Consider the following 22,934-nt stretch of genomic DNA (forward strand, 5'->3'; position numbering starts at 1 on the left):
CCGCAGAGGCTCCCTCACCACAGGCAGCCGCAGGCGGAGCACCAGGAGGACGCAGAAACCACCCCCGGGAGGGAAGGAGCAGGCCGCAGCCCTCGCACCTCAACCTCCAGTGTGCTCCCACCTTCCGACGGCTGCTTCCCCTGACAGGAGGGTGCGAGGCTAGGCCGCTGCCCACTTTCCTCCTTCATCACCACCTGGCTGTGAGCATTTTAGGGACTATTCTGCGGTTTTCTGATACAGAACAGCTTACCACTACAGGAAAATGCACAAATGCTCCCAGTTCTTCTCTCAACGTTGGTATTTTTACTTCCTGCCAGCTGTCAAAAAAAAAAAAAAAAATAGTAGTCTTGTGGTTAATTGTCAGCATTTCCACATAAGAAACACTTGCAAGATGAGGGTAAAGGTTGCCTCATAAGAAATTAAGCAAAACAAACTATAAAGGAAAAAAGGAAGCTGTACGCTAAACCATGTGAAAAATAAAATTCACTGTTACAGCAGACTAGACCATGGGAGGGATTTTGTGTTACACAGGAAACATTATGTAGCACCTGGTCTTGTTACCTTCAGAGACTGCAGAATATGTAAAAAAAAAAAAAAAAAAAAAAAAAAAAAAGTATAATAACACTTTTAAGACATTCACTGTACATGTTTTTTTGTTGTTGTTGCCTTTTTTTTTTTTTCTTAATTTTATATATACAGCAAGGCCTGAATTTCTTCAAAAGGCATCATCTATATACAAGCACACAGACAACATTGCCATTGTATGTATATTCAGGCCCCAGAACTTTTAGGTACACATCATTTGTACCCTGGGAGCCCAGCCTTTCCTCCTCTATTTTATTGGGCAAAGCACATTCATGGCACTCAAAATTATTGTCAGTTCCAGAAGCTGGAACTTTATTTCACATATATACATTTTATGTAGATTTTACTCAGGGTGACTACAGAGTAGCAGACCAATTAGGAGCACATGGATCAGCATAGTGACTGAGACACTGTTTTGCTGAATATCGTGTCTGGAGAATTTAAAGATTATGGTCTGCCCTTGAATTTGCAACTAACATTTTATAATGTCCAAATTCCCAGTTTTGACCATGGGCCTTAGACCAAAAAAGACATCATGGAAATAAAAATAAAAGAACATAGTCATGAAGATATAGAAGCAATGTTTTTTTCACCTACACTAATAGAACTGACCAAAACAAAATACAACTTTATGCCATAGAACATTAGCTAATATTACATTTACTTTGCACAGAGACAGAGAATGAAAAATAAAGAACATCTACTTGAAACTGTAAAGAAGTAATATCGGTAATATTACGGATTACATGGTCAGATTAGTCATCAATTTGTTTTACAATGGTGTTGAACTCAGGTTTGTGATGAGATCTGTACATTTTACTATGAGATCTCACAGCTGAATATTTGAAACTTGGACAAAATATTTCCCTAATAGGCTAACTATCCAGGAATGCTTAGCATCTTAAAACTTCCACAGATTAAGTACTTTGTGTGTGTGATTTTTTAAAAACTATATTGCTGATAAAAGAAGGAAACCATATTCTCCCTTGGTCTCAGCCATATGCTCCCAAAGGATCTCTTGCATTCTCTCTAGTAAATGTGTGGCTGTGAGATATGAATCAGTGATCTCATGCCTTTGTAAGAACAATACTAGAAAAATTATATATATTCTTGTATACTACCTAGTAGCATAGTTCTATTACACAGCTCACACACATGAAAAAGTTAAGTTAGTTACATCTTGGAACAAATCTACATAACGTTTAGTTGTATTCCAAACTGCTGTTCCTCACTCCAAAGCTTTTCCTTGTGCCTGCTACTCTAAAATGACTGTCATGGACTAAATATAAATGGAATATAACAGAAGTGGTTAAGCAAACATCATCAGTGAAGATCAGCACTGTTTCCCTATTTAGGACTTCCTCAACTGCTATAGCCACTCCTCTAAGATTTCATTAGTATAACTCCATCAGCTGTCTTGAAGAGTATCAGCTTCATTTTTGCAAGAAAATGTTTTTTCTCACAATTCTGCTGCTTTTCTGCTGTAAGCCAAGGACATATTTCTTACATATTATGCATATTTCTAAATAAGAGCCATTGTTTCCTATCTGAAAGCCTTCTTCTCTTCTTCTAGTTCAAGTCTTTCAGCAGATTCAGAATGCAACTGCAGATGGAAGAGGTAGGTTCTTTTTTTTTTTTTTTTTCAGTTTTGGTATATGTGTTAAAATTAACTGTTCACAAAAAAAAAAAAAAAAAAAAAAAGGTGGAAATATTGAAAAATTTCAAAAATTAAATCTTTTGCCCATCTGTGCATTGAGACTGTTTGCAAGTTTCAATACAAAGCTTTCTTTGCTGCCATACTTGTATGTACATTCAAAATTGCTTTAAGATGTTAAAATGTATTTTTGCCCTTTGTAAGAGTCAGAATGTATCTTAGTCATGACTTTTATATTAACAATTTCTGTGAAAAAAAGGCAAGTTTTTCTCAGAGGTGCATTTGCGTGATCTTACAAAGCAAACTGATTTGATAGACAATCAAAGCTCTGGCTGCTACTATTCAAAAGTCAGGGAAGATAAATTCAGTCTACTTAAGTGAGATTAATTCTGCCACAAGTAAAATACTGTTTTCACTTTTAGGTTCACATTCTATCACTCAAGTAGCTTGGCTGCTTTCTCATACAGAAAGGAAAAGTTACTTTCTCCTGTAATTAACACCCCATAATATTTATTTTTTATGCTTCCATTGTTTTCATTGCTGCTGTAGCTGAAAGGGTTTTCTTGTTGGTTCATCTAGATGCATCTGTTGGTTTTGCGTGTTTATGGTGTATTTTATATGAAGGCATGCATTTTTCATCAAGTGTTTGAAGCTATATATACTGATACTGAAAAATACGAAGTTGCATTGCCTACTACTGGAAGTGGTAAAAAACATGAACATCTATTTCAACAGAAATAAGTATAGCCTGGTCCTCAACATATTCTGGGGGGGGGGGGGGGGGGAAGAGAGAGAGAGAGATTCTTGAATGATAGGTACCATCAACTCACTCAGAAGTTTCTTCTTTCCAGAGATACTTTCCAACCCCATTCTCACACCTGTTCAGGGCACTTTGGAAGTAGTGATGAACCAGAACGTGAGCCTCTCCTGTCACTCAAATTCTGGTTCTCCACCTGTCAAATACACACTGTTCAAATGCAATCAGAAGATATCCACTTTAAATAGGACAGACCTGATGCCAGCTTTGTTCAACTTGACTATCAGCTCTGCCAGTGATGTGGGTGAATACAAATGCAAAGCTGAGGATACAATTGATGGCAAAAAATACAGCAGAAGCCTCAGTTTCACGCTTAAAGGTATGTCTTGCTGTATTACTTCTTGACACATTTAATTTTATTGGATACAAGGAAGAAATTTTTCACAATGAGAGTAGTGAGACACTGGAACAGGTTGCCCAGAGAAGCTGTCGATGCCTCATCATTAGAAATGTTCAAAATCAGGTTGGATGGGACTTTGAGAAACCTGATCTAGTGAAAGATAGCCCTGCCCATGGCAAGGGGGTTGGACTAGATTATCTTCAAGGGTCCCTTCCAAACTAATACATTCTATGATTGTATAATTTTAGATTCGCAAAGCCATGCATTGGCTGATCCAATGTATCTGCAGCAGTGGGACTCAGCAATTTGTCTGCTGAAGGTGATGTTTTGTACTGCAGTGTGTGCCTGCCTTGGCTGAGCTGAACTTTACTGAAAACTGCTGCCGTTCCCTAGGGAGTCAGCAGCACTATTCTGATATGTCTCACTGAGCCTTCAATCCTTTATGCCCATTTTATTTGCCAGCATTGCTGATTAATTCAGAGTCTTGCATTGGAGTTTGTCCTGCAGTCAGTGATGCAGTCTTTTCAGTTTTTTTTTTTTTTTTTTTTTTTTTTTTTTTGGTTTGTTTGTTTTCAGAGCCACTTTCCAAACCAGTGCTGAGCTCACTCACCTCTCAAGCAAAGAAAGGCCAAAATGCAACCCTGTCTTGTCTCTCGGAGAAAGGGTCTCTTCCTATCACATATACATTCTTCAAAGGCAAACAGAGCATATCTCAACCAGTGAGGATGCAGAAGAAGGAAGCAGCTGTTATTTTTGTACTTATCAATTCCCATAGTGACTTAGAAACCTATAAATGCAGAGCTGAAAGTAGCTTTCTCAAGATGACAAAATACAGCAACAGTTTCAACTTTACATTAGCAGGTATGCACGTGTCAAATAGTTTACTACTGTTAAGAAACAGGGACAGAAACAAAGTTCAGAACATAGTAAGAATACAAGTATTTAACCAGAGACTTTATTCCTGCAATGTAATGCTCAAAATATAATGATTACAATAATAATAATGAGGTATTTTAAAATTTATGCAAAAATAATTACTTTCAGCCTAGATAGTAGCCGTAGTTGAAGTGACCATGAAGGATGATTGTAAAAGACTCACTTTTACAAGAGTCTACTGGTCCAGCTTTCTCCACCCTGGAGAGATTCTAGCTTTGTTTTTCTCTCTGGTTCCTATGAAATGGACGGTCCATTGGCAGCAGCAAAATCCTTTCCTTCTGCTGTGGTGGTGTGCAATTCGCACTCTCCTGAGCAGTTCTATTAACAACAGTTAATCCAGAAGCTGAAAGAAATTCAAAGTCTTGATTTCACTTACAGATAATACTTAAGAATATGAAACAACATTTCTTTACATAAACGCCTTTTGTTTGTTTTTTTTTTTTGGCAGAGGAGAGTTGCGATTCTCAACCTAGGATCATTTTTCTTGGGCTAATCATACCAGCATTTGTGATAGGATTTGCTCTGGTAATTCGATTTTTCTTCATTCCTTCATGTAAAGCAGGTGAGTTATTTGAGTATCTATTTCATTTTCCTGCTAATTTATGTTCTCAGTACCTTCAAGTGTGCAAACGTGTTACAAGTAGAATTACACTCTTGGTATTTTAAGATATTATCAGCTCTTCTTTTAACCAACATCAGCAGCAAGGCAAGACTTACAAGGCAAGACTTTTGACCTGTGGTTTAAATGGCAGGCATGGTAGGGGGAATTAAAGTAATAAAATATAAAGTAATAGATTAAGACAGAAATGTTGAAAGGCATTAGCCTTTTTTGTTCTTAGCAAAGAAATAAAATTCTATTAAAAATGCCTTTGATTAAGGAGTAATTTTGATCATGAAAATGATCAATTCCATTTATGGAGCTCTTTGTTTACCTCTAATATAAATTGATACATGTGTCTATTTGTTGTGCAGGAAAATTTACATCTACTGTGTCCTCAACTGGCCTTACTTCAACAGATAAAGTAGAAGAGTCAGAAAATTATGTCATATACACAGAGATTAGTAAGTTTGTGTTACTCCCCATATAGCCATGAAATTTACCTGCAGGAGTTTGGTGGAAGAACGTTGTTATACTATCTGCAGCCAACATGGGCCGATTCCTTTAGGCACTGAAGAAACAGCAGAAGGGGACAACTGCTACCAGTCAAGAACTAAACTAATACTACTCCTACTGACCATACCATTACAGATGCAATATTTGAAGTCCCTCGGTATCCATATTTGGCACCATCTGTCTGCCATGCAGCCAAAACCACAACAGTTCCATTTAAAAAAAAAAAAAAAAAAAAAAAAAAAGTTCCATGCAAAAACCTACCGCAAACAGAAATAAAATGAATTGCATTTGGCAACTTATGGAAATGATAGGAATAGCCATTACAGAAGAAAATTAGATGGGCACTGCACCTCAGATTTACTTACTCATTTACTGAAAGCCAAAAATGGGCTATACACAAGTTGTAGAAAAATAAAACTTTGGAAGCTCCTGATTCTGTTCAAAGTCATTCAGTACACACAGTTTCTTTATTCCATGTTTCTTAACTTTGAAAAGACTCAAAATCAGTTCAAATAAATTATGGAGTAATTCTAGACAACAGTCAATGAAGCAACTGGTCTACATTAGGAGAATGTACTACTTCCATTGTAAAAAATACACAGTAATGAAGACACTGCACGAAAATCACAACGCTATTACATTGTAATTTTCCAGATTTACCCTGTGCATGACTATCAGTATTCTTGGGGGTGGGGGAGTGTGTCTAACAGCAAAACTGTAATATTTATTGCTTCTAAATACCCAAAAGGGAATCATTGCTTCCCAACAAATCCACCTTCCACTCACAGAGAGGACAAGTAGATGTCTAGCTATGCTGCTCCATTAGCTCAGCGTTCTCTGCAGCTGTTCATGCCAAATTTCAGTCAGCATTCTACCCACATAGCTTGCAGTAACAATGAATATAGCTCTGATAATGCCCACAGGTGCTACGAAAAGCATGACAGATTTATATCCAAACCTGAATGTCGCTGCTTTATTTAAATCATTAAAAAAAAAGAAAAAAGAAAAAAAAAGTTTCTTGTAATTAATTGCTGTTTATCTTTAATACAGAGCCGATTCAAAAAGAGGAGTGTGCAAATTTTTCTGTTAGTAGAAGAGAAGATGAAAAAGGTGAAAACCTCATTTTACAGTAGTGGGACATCCAGTATGCACAGATATATTTGGGGGGGATTGGGGTGGGGTGGTTGTGGGAGGTAGATAGTAGCAGTTACATACTGAAATTGCTCACCTACTATAGAGAAATAAAAATAACTAAAAAAAAAAAAAAGCCTATCATACTGTAATACAAAAGTTCAAAAGCTTAACTTTTCAACCATGCAGATTTTATTAGTCACCAAGCTGTTGATGGCTTATTAATTCTTCTATTATCTTTACTAAAAAAAAAGAACATTGCATTATTTTACTCTTTTAACAGAGAAGAGGGAAAGTCCTACAATCTATTCAAAGGTTGTCATCAGAGATGGAATACAAGGTAAGATCTCTTTTGTGATTAACGTTTTTTAAAGAATCTTTCAATCTTCAGATGTTTAGAAGTACCATGTCTCTGCTGAGAGGTAGTAGAGAGAGTAGACACTAATTGCCTGGCCTAATTATTTTATGGACAGATCATATAGCTAGTTGTCTACTAGCAAGAAAAATCCCCAAGTAATAACCTCTAGGGACTTCAAATGACTGGAATTATAAAGATCCAAACAGCAACCCTATTAAATAAACAACAGCTCCTTGCTTTAAAAAAAATAATAATATTAAAATAAAAAAGCTCAATGGAGTCACTGTCAGGTTACAATGCTGGTCACAATGTACAGTCTGGCATCTTTAATAAATTATCCAATGCTTTCTCTATGATCCAAGCTCCTGTGCATTCAACAATTGTCCTGAAATAGAAACTGGATTGTATAAATTCATCAAAAGACTTCAGTCAAGCACTACAAAAAGGTATTCTAACTTCGTTGCACTCCAAGACACGTGCTAGAGGATCAATATTTGATCTTTGGATTTGCTGTTGCCTAGTGGCAAGCATGACAATTTCTCAGTTCTCAGAGTATAGTAAAATTGAAGACAAGAAAGAAATTATGGTTAGCCCTGCTGAAGAGAGACAAGTTTGGCTCTTTCCTCTTTGCAAGGTAACCTGGACAACCTAGATGGTTTAGATTTGACAGAAAACAGATACATCACCAAGTTTTAGAAGAACTATTTCCAATGGAGTGACTGTATCATTGATCCCAGAAGTCAGTTTCAGGCACAGACATTTAAAAAATTCCTTTTATTAGATGAATTTAAGTTTACACATTTTTAGCTGATGTTACGTACTTAGTTAAGAAGTCTTTTAACCTAGATATGTGCATCATTTCCTTCATGGTGGTGTCTCTACTTCTCAGCTGGACCACTCCATTCTCCAGAGTAGCATCAGTTACCAAGACCATGAAGAGAACACTCATCTCATCATATCTGCAAAGAAAAGATCACACCTATTACCACTTCTGATGTATGAAAAACAGAACAGACTAAGTACAAATGACAACAAGCTGCAAATATTTTTTTTTGCTACAGTGCACCAAGTTGTGTGAAGACACTCATTTTCTTACAGACATTCACTGCTTTACTAATTATTTCTTTAAATTATTAGTTCATTTGAGTACATAAAGTAAACGTTAGTGTTCTATTACAAGAGTATATTCTGTGGAAGCAGAGTATTACTTTCTTCTGTTATTTAATAACCAGACGATGTAGACTACTGCACGTGAACCAATCAATATAGATATTTTTTTCTGGGGAAACAAAATATTAATCAATATGCTCAAGATCATATATGAAGCCCTAACTGGCATATAGGTTTTTATCTGCATAAATAACATCGCATATACCAACAGTAATCATTCCAGACTTTAAGAACTTTTAAGTTCAAGACCAGACACTGTGTGCTATCTGAAGCAGTACTTAAGAATGCAACACAAGAGCCGTTCAAAATGGTTTAAAACAGAACACAGCACAAAAATGGGGAAGACATGACATGGTTTTGCAAGTTTACTCATCTTAAGAAATTTATTTTCCTAGAAGAGTCTATAAAAGGCATCTCACAGTTCCAGAGTAACAATAGAAAAGACGTGTGAAAGGCTAATAATTCATACAATTTTTAAAACAAACTGTCATTTCTCTTTGCAATAAAATCTACTGAGTGAGTTTTAGTTTAGGATACATGCCTTTATTCACACAGTTACTGCACTCAATGACTTCTTACTGAAAGCAGGCATATTTTTGCTAGTTGCCAGCAAGTCACCTTTCACCTTCATAGTTTTAACTTACAAAATGCTGTTTCTTCTTACTTTGTATAAAGCTGTTCCAGGGATACCTGCATGGTTTCAAGATAACCTGGCCATACGGAAATTCTATTTTCTGATAGTTCGTTGAACAATCCTTGACAAACCTGTGTTTAAACCAAATTTTAAAACAAAAGTAAAAATAAAGATTTTGAGTGTTTGAAATCCTAGACAAAGAAACAATCCAAAGTCCAGAACTTGCATTATTAGCATTTCTAGTTGGTATTAATGTACTTGCTGAAATAATCTCATAGTAGAAAGCAGCTTGACAACTAATCTCCATTTTTATTTTAAAAAGTATGCCAGTGTAAGTTTCTTCCCTTCTGTGGGGACTGGCTTAATGATTGACTTAAACAGAAACTTCTGAAATTCTGAAGATGTGACCCACATGTTACGATAACTATGAAAAATTAAGAATCAGAGGGATTTTGTTATTTGTTTTCAACATTTCATTGAACAAAATCAAACTTTATTAACGATACTAAAAGCAGTGTGTTAAAGCAGAGACGACATCTACTTCCCCAGTGTCTGTACTCCTTCAGCCATGACTCACAAGCTGCACTGTAGAAGCACCATGAAAACTGTGTAACTGTGAGTTTCAGAGAATTGAAGTAGCAGCATGATTTTCACCAATGTTAACAGAGTGCCTGACATAACAGAAGGTCACATGGGAAATTAATGCTCAAAATTAAAACACTGTCTTACAACATACCTGTCGCAGCTCTGTTGTTGGGCCTTTCCCTACATCCAAGGCTACTTTGATAGGTGCTAGACAAGGATGAAGTTTAAGTACCTAATAATTTTAGGAAAAAAAAAAAAATACTGTGTTTATTATGAACATTTAAGCAGAACTCCAGAATATTAAAAGCCAGTGACCATTGTTGGTCATACTTCCCCCAGAGTTACCTTTCTTTGTGAATTTTTCTTTTTTGTTAACGGATTCTCAGCTAGCTGTAGTGAATCAAAGAGATATGCTAATACTCCTCGGTCCAAATTTCCACTCACAGACAGGACATGAGGAATAACATTCTTCCTTCCATCTCGGCCCTGATGAGGGGAGAAAAATGACACACACACAAACACAAAAAAGAAAAACACAACCATGTAGAGATACTTCAAAGTCCATCTCAACTGGCCTTTTGTTTATTTTAAATGTATAATGAGGTATTGAGCCCAAGAAACCTTCTTACCTTCAGACATATGTTACTATCAGCTGTACATTTTAAAGTTACTAGCAATCTTGAAGTGTAACCGTAACTAGATAAGTTTGTAACACTGCGGAAAATTATATAGTTCATTGCTAATTTAGAATAAATAACTTAATAAAAATACTATTTCGTCTCCTTTTGAAAATAAGATTTGCCAATGAAGGTCTGGCAGCAGAATTACACAGATTTTACCACAGAATAATAAGATAGTCACATACTAAACAACCACATCTTCAAATAAATTATTCCTCTCATCTTTATAATAATAATAAAAAAATCAATAAAGTTAAGGCTTACCAGTAATTTTGATCTATCCCCTGGATACATCTCTAACAGTTCAGTATCACCAAGGTTCTTCAGTGTTTCTATTGTTTCTTTTCCCCAAGGAAAGTTATAATGTAAGTTAAATCCTCTTCTTCCTTCTTCATCCTGAAAGTCACTGCTGCTGAAGTTAGATGGGCCTACTGCAAACTGAAAATTGAAGATGTAAGAGGTGTTCCACTATTGTGCATACTCTACTAATTAACAAACCAAATCTGTAAAGCCAGATGTAAAGTCTATAATTTGCAGCATGTTTTTAAAAATAAATTGCAACCCAAATCACTTCAATTGTTTCACAGCTCTTTGATCTCAAATCATTTGTAAACACAAAACACTTGCCCTTCTGCAAGTCTGTTACAAACTACTTAATGGGTTTGTCATAAACTTAAGTAGTTTTTTTGTTTCTTGCAAGAAATGCATGCATTTCAGTTACAAAAAATTGGCAACATCAGCCAAAAACTTAACAGGGTGTGTATTTCCCCTCTCTTTGAAAAATAAAGGGGCAGGCCAAGATTTGCCACCTGTACACTGCTGTTACCTTTCTCCACCATTGCAGTCTCTGACGCAACCAGTAATCAAGCCACTGTCCTGCTGTTCTGGGAGAGCTAAACCATGCGAGCAAAGAGGTAGTCCTTTCGCCTATTCTTTAAACAATATCAAGGTGAGCAAGTTAACTCCTTCAAAAACAACAGGGAAAAAGCAAGAGACAGTATTCAAAAAAAAAAAAAAAAAAAAAAATCTGAAGTTGAAACAATTGTACATAGTTTATTTAGGTACGATAAGGGATTAGTCAATCCTTATTAGTCTACCTTCTAAGGTTTTTGTTGTGTAGCTCACTTTCTGGAATAGAGTGAAAACATACTCCAACTTCAGCAAGGCCACAAGGCAGTCTCTTGTTTGCAAATTCTAAGCAGCTAACATATTGTGCCAAAACACCTGCCAAAAGACAAACAATTTTAGTAGCCATAGGAAAAACTTTAATTTTTTAATTATTAATTATATGGAAATTAAAAACTGTGTGTTAGCTTATCCACAAGAGGAAATGAAGGCAGTGACAGTGACTGAAGATCACAGTGCTACAGATAGTGTTTATATGTGCAATCTAATTAGCTTTCATGTTTTGCAGACATCAGCTCAGTAGCTCATACACAGCCCGTACCTCCGGGTACTTTGGCAACCGTGACTTTAGCGGGCCTATCCCCTAATTGCAGGGCAAAGTGTCAAATGCACATTTGGACATTTACGCTACTCAGGTGCTTGAGAAAGCCACGCTCTCGCAGCGTGCAGACCGGACCTTCCCAGCGCACTGACACAACGGGAGGACGAATTAAGGCCGGCAGCTGGCCTGCAGGGTGCACGGAGCCCCGAGAGCCGCCTCACTCCGGCGCTGGCGGGGCTGTGCCTCGGGCCGTACCGGGCAACAGCGTCTCCCGCAACGTCCCCGCGCTCCCCAGCGCCTCTTCCAGGGCGGGCCCAGCCGGCTCCTGGGCAACCCGGCGCAGCGCCTCCGAGCTCAGCAGCCGCAGGTCATCGCGGGCCTGCGGGGCGCCGGCGGAGGGGCTGCCGTGGAGCGGGGAATCCACGGCGAACACCTGCTCCCTGCGGGCCAGCGCCGAGTGCCACCACTGCGCCGCCAGGTTGCCCCGCAGCGCCGCGCCCAGCGGTCCGAAGCCCGGGTGGCAGCCGCTGAGGTAGGAGCGCCAAGGCCGCGGCTCCGAACCGCCCCGTAGGAAGCGCCGCCGCCGGCACAGCTCCAGCAGCTGCTGCTGCTCCTCCTCCTCGTTCTCCTCCTCCTTCTCCTCGCCGCCGGCCGCCACGTAGGGCCGCCTCAAGCGAAGCGCACTGCCACACCGGGCAGCCCGGCACCCGCTTAGCGCCATCTTCCCGCCCAGCGCCTCCCTCACGGCTGGGGGGGGGGGGGAAGGGGGGAGTGTCAGAGAGCACTGCGCATGCGCACTGGCCGCCGTGTTTCCCTCCCGCTTCCCGCTCCGTGCCCTCAGCCGCCGCCGCCATTTTGTGCCTTTGGGTTTAGCCCCGGCCCTGCCCGCAGGGACCAGAGCTCCGGGCCCCCCCGCTGCAAAGGCGTCACGGCGCCCCTCAGCGAGGGCAGGCTCCGATCGCCGTGGGGCGGGAAGAATCCCCTAGGGACCTGTCCTTGACACGCGAAGCTCGGGAAGTATTTATAGGGAAAAGCCAAATGTGGATCGCTTGAGATCAGCTACACGTTTTTGTGTGTGGTCTGAGGAAACATAACAGCTTTCTAACGAGTTAAAGCTGCAGACGTGAAATCTAATATTATTGCAGTATATTCAGCTAGCAGTGTGGAGGGGGCAAAGTTTGCTTGCTAGCATAGTAAAAGCTTGCAGCTAGCAGCCCAGCCCAACAGCAGAGCAATGGAAATTTCCATACATGCTTAATCACAATTTTGTACCGGTGCCAGAAGGTGGAGCTTAAAGAGGAGATACCACTCTGTGCTGGCTGCAATGAAAAAATTCATGCATGTTAAATCCCCAGAGCTGGGATTATCTCAACATCCGCTATTTAACATACACCCAAGTCCCAAAAGGCAGAGAAGGAACAGACTGAGAATTGAAAAAGACAAGGCGTTAGTAGGCCAGTGGGGCAGCTGGATGAGCTGCCAGTCCTGGGAGAAAGGAATGCCCTGTTAAAGCCTGATATCCAGTACAGAAAATCCTGCTAGATATAACTTCATTTCTCATGCAAGCCCACCACATTGCAGCCCTAGTTCCAAGTTTATTCAGTATTTTATTTTCATTTTATGTGCAAATGTTAAGGGATTTCCTTACAGTAAGGCCCTTCTTTGTGGGACGTGGGGTAGGGGAAACCTGCCTTTTGTGAACAACAGAAGATATAAAACTAGAGACCTGTTTTTCACAGGACAATGATATCCTTTATTGGATAGAATCTCGGCAATGGTTTTAGACGTGGCTCAGTCCGGTAAGATAGTCATAACTTGGAAATATTTAATCCATGCCTGATTCTATCCAAGTCTGCCAGCAATCTACCAACCTTTAAGAAACCAGTATCAGAAATACTACCAGGTGGCATCTCTCCCACTTGTCAACTAGTGTTACTTTTAAACATAAATCTGTTTAATTTTAACACGTTCAGTGCTATCCCCCTTCTAAAGGGGAAAGGAGGATTTTTTTTTTCCTTCCACTATAGTTGATTTAGCTTCACAAAGTTAATTAAGAGTCTTTCTACATTACTAACTATAGCTTTAGATATACTGTAGTATTACGGGACTGCTATTGAAGCTCTCATAGCAACAACAAATAATCACAAAAAGTACTACCAAGTAATGAAATTCCACAGACAAAGAAACATTTAAGAAAATGGATTATGGATTACAGTGTAGTTAAGAATAGCACAAGCTTAGTTAAGAATAGCACAAGCTTAACCTCAGAGGAAAGTCACCAAGAGCAAAGCACAGTCAAAAGAAAATGGAAGTTCAAGAGACTTGAGTGCAGGGACTTGGGTTCACAATAACCCAGACAGAATCTTGCCCTGATTTTTACAGGCAGATTCAACCTTAATGCATGCATTAAGGGGCAGTTAAGCATTAAAACTAATCAGTTACCACTAAGTGGGAAGAGGGAACCGAAGATCAGCATTAAGTGGAACTTTAATCTACTGTACATGAAAGCATTAAGCACTTTAAACTGGGATCAAGGCTTTTTTTCTTGTTGCCAGATAGGCTCGTAATCAAGGAACTGCTTTAGAACGGTTGCCCACTGAGCATGGGCAGTGCATGGAGGTGAGTCATTAGCTGCACGTACAAATATTGATAAAGATTCATCATCTTCACTGATGAACAGCCCCTTTCCCTCCCCCCCCCTTTAATAAATAAATCACTGCTCAATACCAGTTTAAGTATAATTTGAAATTTTAATGCTAGGATCTTCCCATTTCTCTGAAGCTCATAGTAAGCCCGCATGCTAACTCACAAGGCCTGACAGCTGTAGACACATTACACTCAAGCCTAGTCTGCACATATGCAACAGTTACGGTGCTGCAAAAAAGCTTCCTACACTTGTAGCAGAAGCTCATTAGCAACACCACTTCAGCAGAGTTTTGGTTAGCAAGACTTCTAGCTATACCATTACTCCAATTGATCTTTTCCAAAAACTGGCCCTATGCTAATGAGACAAGGAAGAGTACTGTTTCTGACTTATTTAGAAGCCAGCTTTAAATTTCTTCCCCATCAAATAGAGCCTGCCATGCTAAGCAATCTAGCCCAATCAAGGCAAGGCTGGTTTTTATATAAGCTTAAATGTTTAATCAGACACAGTTGAGAAACCTTTCTAGAATTTAATATAAAAACATTTGACATTCCATTAATGTAAAGTTGTGCACATGTTGAGAAAATTGCCATCTGAAAGAAAATTCGGTCTTCAAATATCTTTATTGGAAGGCCATGCACTGCCTTCTGTTACTGTATTTCAAATCACTGTACATTTACTTTGAAAACACTGTCTGCATTTTCTAGTACAAAAAACTAAAAATTGTTTCAGGAATGTAGAGAAATATTCAACTTAAATAGCGAAAAAGTGCACCATAATTACTGCTGCACTGCAGTCATTTCTGCGTTTCCCATTTCTTAAATAACTATCCTGTTCTGATAACACACAATATAAAGAGCAATTATGAAAAAAAACTGAGACATTTAAATACACTAAGTTATTGAGAATAACTTGCTGGCATTGGGTAACCTATCATAGGAGCAGCACCAGTGGCAGGATATGCATACTGCTGTTGGTTCATGCCATTGTGCATATTTGCAATGTTACTTCCATACTGCTGGTCATAGCCATTCTGGTAAGCTCCCGCAGGGTTACCAGCCCTGAAGCCAGCTTGCATGCCTGCAGCTGCAAAACCATTTCCAAAAGGAGTTCCGTTACTGAAACTTTGGGCAGTGTAGGCCCCATTTTGAGCTTTTGCTCCAAAGTCTCTCTTTCCTAGTGCACCATAGGTTCTCTCAAAATTCTCCCTCTCTCTAAAACTACTAAATCCACCCCTTTTGCCCGCAGAATATCTGTCACGTCGGTCACCTCGGGAACGACCTATTGAAGAGACAAGACAGAGTTATATATACACATACACACACACGATAGAAACTACATTTCACGTACCACCCAATGAGTTCAGCTAGTCATGATCTTTTACTTTCTGCCCCAGCAAGGCAAGGCTACTAGAAAGCTTTCCAGTTACTAACCGGACTCTAGTTAGGCACACTGAATTATATGAAGACGTTAGGTTCTTTAACCACTGTGGAATCATACACTCTACCGCTGTAACGTGAGCAGCAGCATGAAGGAAAAAGCTTGAGAAAAAAGCTCACTAAGAGATGCTCCACAGCACATGGAACACTGTGGGGGCAGGCAGTTTTGTTGTTGCTAGTCAGGTCACCATAACTGCCCAATAAGCTACCTTCCATATCCATTTTTGGGGAGGCTGGAAATGGAAATTGAGCTTCCAGTTTGTTCTGGGAAGAAAGCTATGCACCATGGCTAACCAACAGCACTTACCTGAACCTCTGTCTTCAATCAACTGAAGCAATTTGGGGTTGATGGCTTGATTAGCCTCCCGAAGCACAGAGATGAGGTCATTTACTTGCTTAATATTGTTAGGAGTAAAGAATGTGTATGCTGTGCCTGTTTTGGTACTGCGGGCAGTTCGTCCAATTCGGTGGATATAGTCCTCTGAGGAGTTAGGGTAGTCATAATTGATGACAAATTTCACATCTTCCACATCTGTAAAGCGTTGCAGTGTGGCAAAAAGCGAGGTACAAAGTTTTGCACACCACAACAGCCAAATCGAAGATAAACGTTAGACAATAGCACTTTAAATGAAATAATGGCTGCAAAGAACAGTGTTAGAGTTATCCATTTCTGCATGAATATTGTGGAAGAGAAAGTTATGCACACTCCGTCTGTTCCCGTCTTATCACCCACCCTGTGATCCAAAACCTTACCATAAAGGAGTATGCATTTGCTTGTCATTCCCAACTCAAGAGTCCCCTTTACAAATCATCAAGTGACATCTGAATGCTTCTTGCAGTAGGGCCACTAAAGCTCACAGCAGCCTCTTCATGTGCTCATTTGAGGACCTTAGAGTAAAAACATACAAGGTCCTTCACATACACACTCATCAGAAGCTCAAAAAAAAGGGCCACACTGCTCGTCTTGCCAAGACCTTTGAACTGCAGCTGCAAGAAAAACATACCTGTCCCCCAAAAGTCACCAAGTTGTTTTTATGCACTGTGTCTCGTCTAGGCAAGCGCTTCCAAGAAGCCAGGGTTCACTTGAGAATGTGTCTCTCTCTCTGGCAGGTCTCGACATGACGACTACATATAGGTGGAGGAACTTCGACTTTCAAAGGCATTTAGAAAAGCCATTGCTTTCCTGCCCCGCTTGCTAAAGTGAGAGGTGGACTTTTTCTCAGATTTCATGTGCCAGTACTCACCAATTTGTACAAGGCTTAGTACATTTTAAAGCTGCTCTCTCCATTTCATGGTTGAAAAAAAATTTCATTGAACATTGTAATTATTTTCTTCGACATTTCAGCAAACTCACTGAAATTCAAAGACCCACAGATCACAGCAGACAGTATGCACAAAACTAACAGTACTGCACCATGGCAAATCATGCAAAGCATGGAGAGAAGAGAAATACCAGGGCAAACTGAACTGTGAATGAAACTGCTTATTTCATGAGAGAACAGTTTATGGGGTAGTAGTTTAAAGGATGATCTTTGCCTTTTGAAGATTACTGGCACACAATGCTCTCAGCTTTCACCTCTCTATTTGACTGGAAGCAGCCAGCCGATCATTTCCACTAGTCCTCCATCCCCCTCGAGTCCTCCGATTGTCATGCCTAGGCCTTGCCACAAAGACTGCACCTTTATGTGAAGAAAACTTAGAAAAATGCAGAGGTTAAAGAAAGCAATAGACTTTCTTTAAATAACTTTGGGCAACTGGCATTACGAGTTTTACTAACCTAGACCTCTGGATGCAACATCTGTAGCAATCAGGATTGGTGCTTTTCCGTGTTTGAACTCTGTAACACAAGCAACTCTCATCAGTTTCTTCATGTATCCAGTAACAGATAAAAGGCTTACCAAAATTGCTTAAGTACTTACCATTTAGAACCCAGTCTCGTTCCTGCTGACTTTTATCACCATGAATACCCATTGCTGGCCACCTGAAAATACAGGAGTTGATCAACTTCTAAACATTGAGTACTGCCATTATGCAGTTACCAACAACTTCTAAACAGCTTCTAGATTTAACATCTCAGCTGACACTTGGTGCAGTGTCAGTTTTGACACCATAATTTTAAGTGGTCACTCATGAAGTATCACCAAGAACACGTTCAGCCTATTGGAGTGTCTCGCTTGATTTCAAGCTACTATTATAGACTTACCCATCTCTCCTCATTTTTCTGGTAAGATCATCGCACCGTCTTTTGGTTTCCACAAAAACTATGGTTTTGTTCTCCTTCTCACTCATGATTTCTTCCATCAGACGAATAAGCCTGTCATGAAGAGATGGTAGTTAGGGCTTTCATCCTTACACTATACAATCACCACTTCACTGTCAGCTTTGTCAGCCTCATTTTCAGCATTGAGTTTTCTTAAGGCTACCAGACTGGTGTCAAAAAAAATCCACTGAGATAAGTTCACCCCAGTTGATATGTAAGCTAAAATTAACCTTTAAAAAACCTGCTGAATGTTCTGCCACCACCAACTACTTACTTGTCATCTTTCTCCACATCATGGCACACATCAACAATCTGAAGAATGTTGTGGTTTGCACTCAGTTCCAATGCACCGATGTTGATGTGTACATATTCTTTCAAGAAGTCTTCAGCCAGCTGCCTTACTTCCTTTGGCCATGTGGCACTCCACATCAGAGTTTGCCTGTCAGGCTGGAGAAAGAGACTGTATCAGTACAAAATTAACAGAGTTCAGTGAAATGCCCAAAAATCTATCCAGACAAATCTGAGTTAACTGAGATATCCTTGTTTTTAATTAACAGTGGCATTTCTTTCTGGAATACCAACAAATATAGGTACTACTTATACTCACTCTTATCTGATCCACAATTTTTCTGATCTGAGGTTCAAATCCCATGTCAAGCATCCGGTCAGCTTCATCAAGAACAAGGTAAGTGCACCTCCTGAGATTGGTCTTTCCAGCTTCTAAGAAGTCTATAAGTCTTCCAGGTGTTGCAATGCAAATTTCCACACCTAGAAAACAAACAGTAAATCAGCTGAAATAGTTTTCACAGTTAAAGTTTCACAGTTTTCACAAGATGCATCAAAACTTATCCATACCTCTTTCTAAGTCACGAATCTGTGGTCCCTTTGGAGCACCTCCATAAATACACGTAGACTTCAAACGGCATGCTCTGCTGTATTCAGCGGCTACTTGCTGCACTTGTTGAGCCAGTTCACGAGTTGGTGCCAGCACAAGACACTGGAAGTAAGATGCCCAGCTTTTAGTTCCGTATTTACTTGAAGTTTCTAGTCTTATGTAAGCTTTAAATCAGAAGGTCATTATATGGCAGTTGCTTGCCAGAATGACTAGAGTTGAGTAGCCCAAACAAGCAGAAGTTAAGTAGAATCACAATTACCAAACAATCACATATCTTAGGTGGGAAGATACCCAAAACTCTCAAGCTTCCAGTGAAATGCAATTTCCAAGTGGGACACCTAGCCCTGTCCTGTAAAGCTTTACAGAATCAAATTAAAGCTTATGGAATTTTCCTGGGAGAACACCAGAACATGGAACTCTTATTCAGAGAAAGGCTAGTGAAGCTATGCACTTTCATGAGCATGGATAATTGGACCGCAAAAAAATTCAACTTTTTTTAGCAATTATGTTCCTCTTTCATTTAGAAATACTCACAATAGGTCCATCTCCTCGCTCTAGGAATGGCTGATGATTTATATGCACAATAGCAGGCAACAAGTACTGTTTGGAAGAAAAGAAAATGTCTGTTACAGTCTCTTCTCCGGATTGTTCAAGCCTGCTGTACACCAGGCTGTACTTCCACTGCTGAAACCTAGCAATACTCTACACAAGTGGAAACTTACAGACAGCGTTTTCCCTGATCCAGTCTGTGCAACTCCAACCATATCCAATCCACTCAAGGCAACAGGCCATCCTTGTGCTTGGATAGCAGTTGGTTCAGTGAAGTTCTGCCTCTGAATCACTTCCATGACATTTGCTTCAAGAGAAAATTAAAATTTATTAACTCGCACTTTGTTAATCAAGCTTGAAAAACAAAACAAAACAAAAAAACAGTATGGCTTTCCTCACTTACCAGGAAAGTTGGCTTCATAGAAGTTTATTATTGGTTTTGGACAGTTATGGCCCCTAACTGTGACTTCTTTGCTTGACCTGTACTGCTCAACCTCTTGCTGCAAAAGAAAAATCCCATTACTGGAAATAAGCTTTGATGCCAAAGTTATTTTAGTTACCCCCCCCCCCGACCCCAAGCCTACTGGGCCCCATGACCCTCAGCATGTTTGTACTTATTTGTTTACTTTTGCATGAGTTGAATCGGGTACATACCACAGTACGCCTAACTACATCAGGATGTTCTTGATAGAAGTTCTTTTCAAATTTGGGCAGTTCATCTAAATTCCATTTCTTTTTGGTAAGTTTTTCCCCAGGGTTTCCAAATTTCTTCCCAGAAAGAGGTCCACCTCTACTTCCTCCAAAACGAGGTGCTCCAAACCTAGAGAAGAACATAATCTAAAAACCAAAATAAACTTTCTGCTCTTCTTCTTCCTCCTCCACAACTTAACTGTTATCTTTGTAATCTGCCCTGTGACTTTACAATTCAGATTTATCAACCTTATCTACATGATACTAAAATTTCCAAAACATTAAAGTTGTGGATGCCATTATCTGCTTATCTTTCTAGTTAAAAAGTTACGCTAACACGTTACACTGCAGTGTTCTGTAAGATGAAGCTACAAGGCCTACTTGCAAATTGCAAATTAAGAACATTAACACGTCTGTATTACTCCATGATCAAAATGGTTTCCTACCCAAGTGACACTCCTATTATATCAGCCTGCAGAAAGTGGGCAGGGTCTGTTATAAAAGCTCGGGACAACTTTCCCGTAAGAATTTTTTCCATGTATTTTGAAGGACAGACTTCTCTCTGTAAGCAAACATTATGAGACCACACATTTTCTGTTTACATTTTAGGTCAGGTCCTTCTGTTCTGAAAAGGCTCGTCTCGAAAGCCTGTTCTGGCATCCCTGAGGCGCAGCTCTATGCGAAGCAAAGCCGCATGCTGAGGAGCGCTAAACCGGATCCAAGCACGGGGCTCCCTCCCCTACCCCGACGGCTCCCCAGTTTTTGCGAACTGGGAGCGATCCTTCCACACTACACAGCGCTCCCAGAGGGGACCGGGCTGAGCGGCCGCTGCTTCCTGCCAGCGCTGTTTCCTTTGTCTCTCATTTCTGTCTACGCCACATTTTCCAGCCGCTGCCATTTTAGAGTCGGAGCTGGGCGGGGGGAGGAGGAGGAGGAGGAACAAAGGCAGCAGCAGCAGCCGGCATTTTGATTTCCCCTCAGTCACCGCATGGCGGGGCCGGCCATTAACATCCGCTTACACAACACAAAGCGGGAGCCGGCCGGCTTCTGCCAGCAGCCGCCTGAGCCGCCGTCCCCCGCGAGGGGAGGCAGGGAGGAAGCGGGAACCGCCCTACCCACGACTCCCCGAGCCCCCGCCGTCGGCGGAGCGCCCGGCCAACCCACTGACCCACAAACCTCATCCGGCCCCCCGAGGAGGGGGGGGGGGGGGCGTGCGGGACGGAACCCTGCGGGGCTGTCCGTGCTGAGGGAACGTCCCCGAGGGGCCTCGGGCCCCCCAAAGGTGCGCCCCCCTTCCCCGGTACGCGGCCGGGGCCGCGCTAAGGCCCCCGGAGCAAGCCCCGCGTCCAGCCTCGCACGGAGCCCGCCCCCAGCGCCGCTCGGGGCTCCTAGGGCCGCTCCCCCTCCCCCCGGCTGCCCGCTGCGAAGCTCCAGAAACTTCGAGGCGGAGAGAGCTGAGGGGAAGGGCTGCGGGGCCCAGCCCCCGGGGCTCGCCGCCATTTTAGGCAGCTTCGCAGCCAACCCCCGCGGTCGGGCTCAAGAGTCCGGACGCTGGCGGCGGCTAGCGCCAGCCGGGCCCCCGGACTCACCCTCTGTCCCTGTCGCTGGAATACCCGGGCATGGCGATGGTGGCGGTGGGCGAGGCGGTCCCGGTGACTACAGAGGGCGGCCGAGGGGCACGGCAAGATCCTGCGCCGTCGTCGGGGGCCACTGACTGTGGGGCGCCTCGCCGCCCGGATGCCGGTTATATAGTGGCCGTCGCAAAGGCTGCCGGGAGCCGGCGCGTGACGCAGGCGCAGAGCCCGCCCCTCCTCTTATGTAAGCGGCCCCCTCCGGCCGCAGTCCCCGCCCCCTCCCCTGTGGGCGTGGCTGCGACCCGGCCGACTGACCAGCTTCGGCGCGGCCGGCCGGAAGTTCCCCTCCCTTTGGGGGCGTGGCCAACACCGCCGTCACCGCCCCGAGAAGGGCGCGAGCGGCTGCGCGTGCGCAGATCCGCGGGGGGCGGCCTGAGGGGACAGGGGAGCGGAGGGGAAGGGCTCCGCCAGCGGCCTGTGCGGGTACACGCGGGGCGCCTGCGTAAGTTATAAACACACGCCATTGGAAACAGTAACTCTGTTCTGATCTCCCGATTCCACAGTAAAGCGGTTCAAAGGTCACAAGGAGCGTGGCTACTGCTACACTGAAGGACAAGGCTGCTTAGCACAGGGGTAACAAACAAAATACCCGAGGTGGCTGCGGTGCTGCTTATCCTCCCTGCTTGGCTAGGGACTTGGGTATCTTGCCACCTGTGGCTTTGAGCACAAAACGTGAAACTCGAACCCAAACCAGAAGCAGCCATGTTGCCCACATCTGCTCCCAGCAGTGGCCAACGCAAACAAACACAACACAAGGTCGGAAATGCTGTAACGGCCCTCCCGGGTACATCCTCCCACCTTCTCGCAATGCATGCCTTAAGGCTCTTCTGAGACAAAAATCACTATCTAACAGTTACATATGTTTCCTCCCATTTTTGTTCTATTAATGTTCAGCTTCTAACATACCATGACAACGTGCTTCAGATTTTAATTGTACACTACCTAGAAACATTTCCTTTCATTTTCGACATGTTGCCAGATAAGAACGAGGGACACAAAACAAAGTTATTAAACAGTGAATAATCAATTTATATTTATTTATACCAGTCCTGTACATTAATATCTTCTAAGTCACCTCATTTATAAGCCAAAACAGCAGTCTATTTTTTTTCTCCTTTAAAAGCAGTTCCACACTTCTGATAAACCTTGCCACTTCAGTGACAAGAAGTGCACACAGCATTCAAGATCTGGGCCTCCACACAGATTTACATAGGAAGGCACAATGATGTTTCTGATCAGGCCTAAAGATTGTAGATTTTATTATTATTATTTTATTGTTTTTTTGGAACAGCACTAGGTATTTCCATGATCTCTTCCTTAAAAGTAGCACAATGAACAGTAACAGCTGTTCCTTCTTCATATATACTGCTTT

At 41.6% G+C, this 22,934-nt stretch overlaps 3 protein-coding genes across 6 annotated transcripts; 1 reads left to right on the plus strand and 2 right to left on the minus strand.

Annotated features, from left to right (window-relative positions):
- The first annotated feature begins 1,949 nt into the window (after positions 1–1,949).
- Positions 1,950–8,639, plus strand: MILR1 (mast cell immunoglobulin like receptor 1). 2 transcript variants are annotated; one of them, XM_035342220.1, is made up of 9 exons: positions 1,950–2,068; positions 2,159–2,203; positions 3,091–3,375; positions 3,973–4,257; positions 4,781–4,894; positions 5,305–5,394; positions 6,497–6,556; positions 6,861–6,917; positions 7,825–8,639. In XM_035342220.1, the coding sequence occupies exons 1-9, from the start codon at positions 2,035–2,037 to the stop codon at positions 7,848–7,850; spliced, it is 996 nt and encodes a 331-aa protein (XP_035198111.1). In that variant the 5' UTR covers positions 1,950–2,034; the 3' UTR covers positions 7,851–8,639. The 2 variants fall into 2 exon arrangements, with proteins under 2 accessions (XP_035198111.1, XP_035198112.1); XM_035342221.1 differs by lacking the exon at positions 5,305–5,394.
- Positions 4,251–12,196, minus strand: POLG2 (DNA polymerase gamma 2, accessory subunit). Of its 2 annotated transcripts, XM_035342219.1 has the most exons (9): positions 11,707–12,196; positions 11,102–11,228; positions 10,831–10,936; positions 10,269–10,442; positions 9,670–9,810; positions 9,476–9,556; positions 8,770–8,870; positions 7,757–7,894; positions 4,251–4,675 (listed from the first exon to the last, which is right to left on the minus strand). In XM_035342219.1, the coding sequence occupies exons 1-9, from the start codon at positions 12,170–12,172 to the stop codon at positions 4,654–4,656; spliced, it is 1,356 nt and encodes a 451-aa protein (XP_035198110.1). In that variant the 5' UTR covers positions 12,173–12,196; the 3' UTR covers positions 4,251–4,653. The 2 variants fall into 2 exon arrangements, with proteins under 2 accessions (XP_035198110.1, XP_035198109.1); XM_035342218.1 differs by lacking the exon at positions 4,251–4,675 and having other exon boundaries at positions 7,680–7,894; positions 11,707–12,195.
- Positions 12,197–14,181: 1,985 nt separating this feature from the next.
- On the minus strand, positions 14,182–21,688 carry DDX5 (DEAD-box helicase 5). Of its 2 annotated transcripts, none has more exons than XM_035342230.1 (13): positions 21,542–21,688; positions 19,893–20,058; positions 19,642–19,738; positions 19,412–19,545; positions 19,224–19,289; positions 18,650–18,791; positions 18,402–18,562; positions 18,069–18,241; positions 17,738–17,848; positions 17,454–17,515; positions 17,312–17,371; positions 15,842–16,066; positions 14,182–15,376 (listed from the first exon to the last, which is right to left on the minus strand). In XM_035342230.1, exons 1-13 carry the CDS (start codon positions 21,547–21,549, stop codon positions 14,994–14,996), a joined length of 1,788 nt encoding a protein of 595 aa, XP_035198121.1. In that variant the 5' UTR covers positions 21,550–21,688; the 3' UTR covers positions 14,182–14,993. The 2 variants fall into 2 exon arrangements, with proteins under 2 accessions (XP_035198121.1, XP_035198120.1); XM_035342229.1 differs by having other exon boundaries at positions 21,518–21,671.
- Between the last annotated feature and the right edge of the window lie 1,246 nt (positions 21,689–22,934).

Source organism: Oxyura jamaicensis, chromosome 18 (assembly GCF_011077185.1).
Source record: "Oxyura jamaicensis isolate SHBP4307 breed ruddy duck chromosome 18, BPBGC_Ojam_1.0, whole genome shotgun sequence".
Taxonomy (NCBI): Eukaryota; Metazoa; Chordata; class Aves; order Anseriformes; family Anatidae; genus Oxyura; species Oxyura jamaicensis.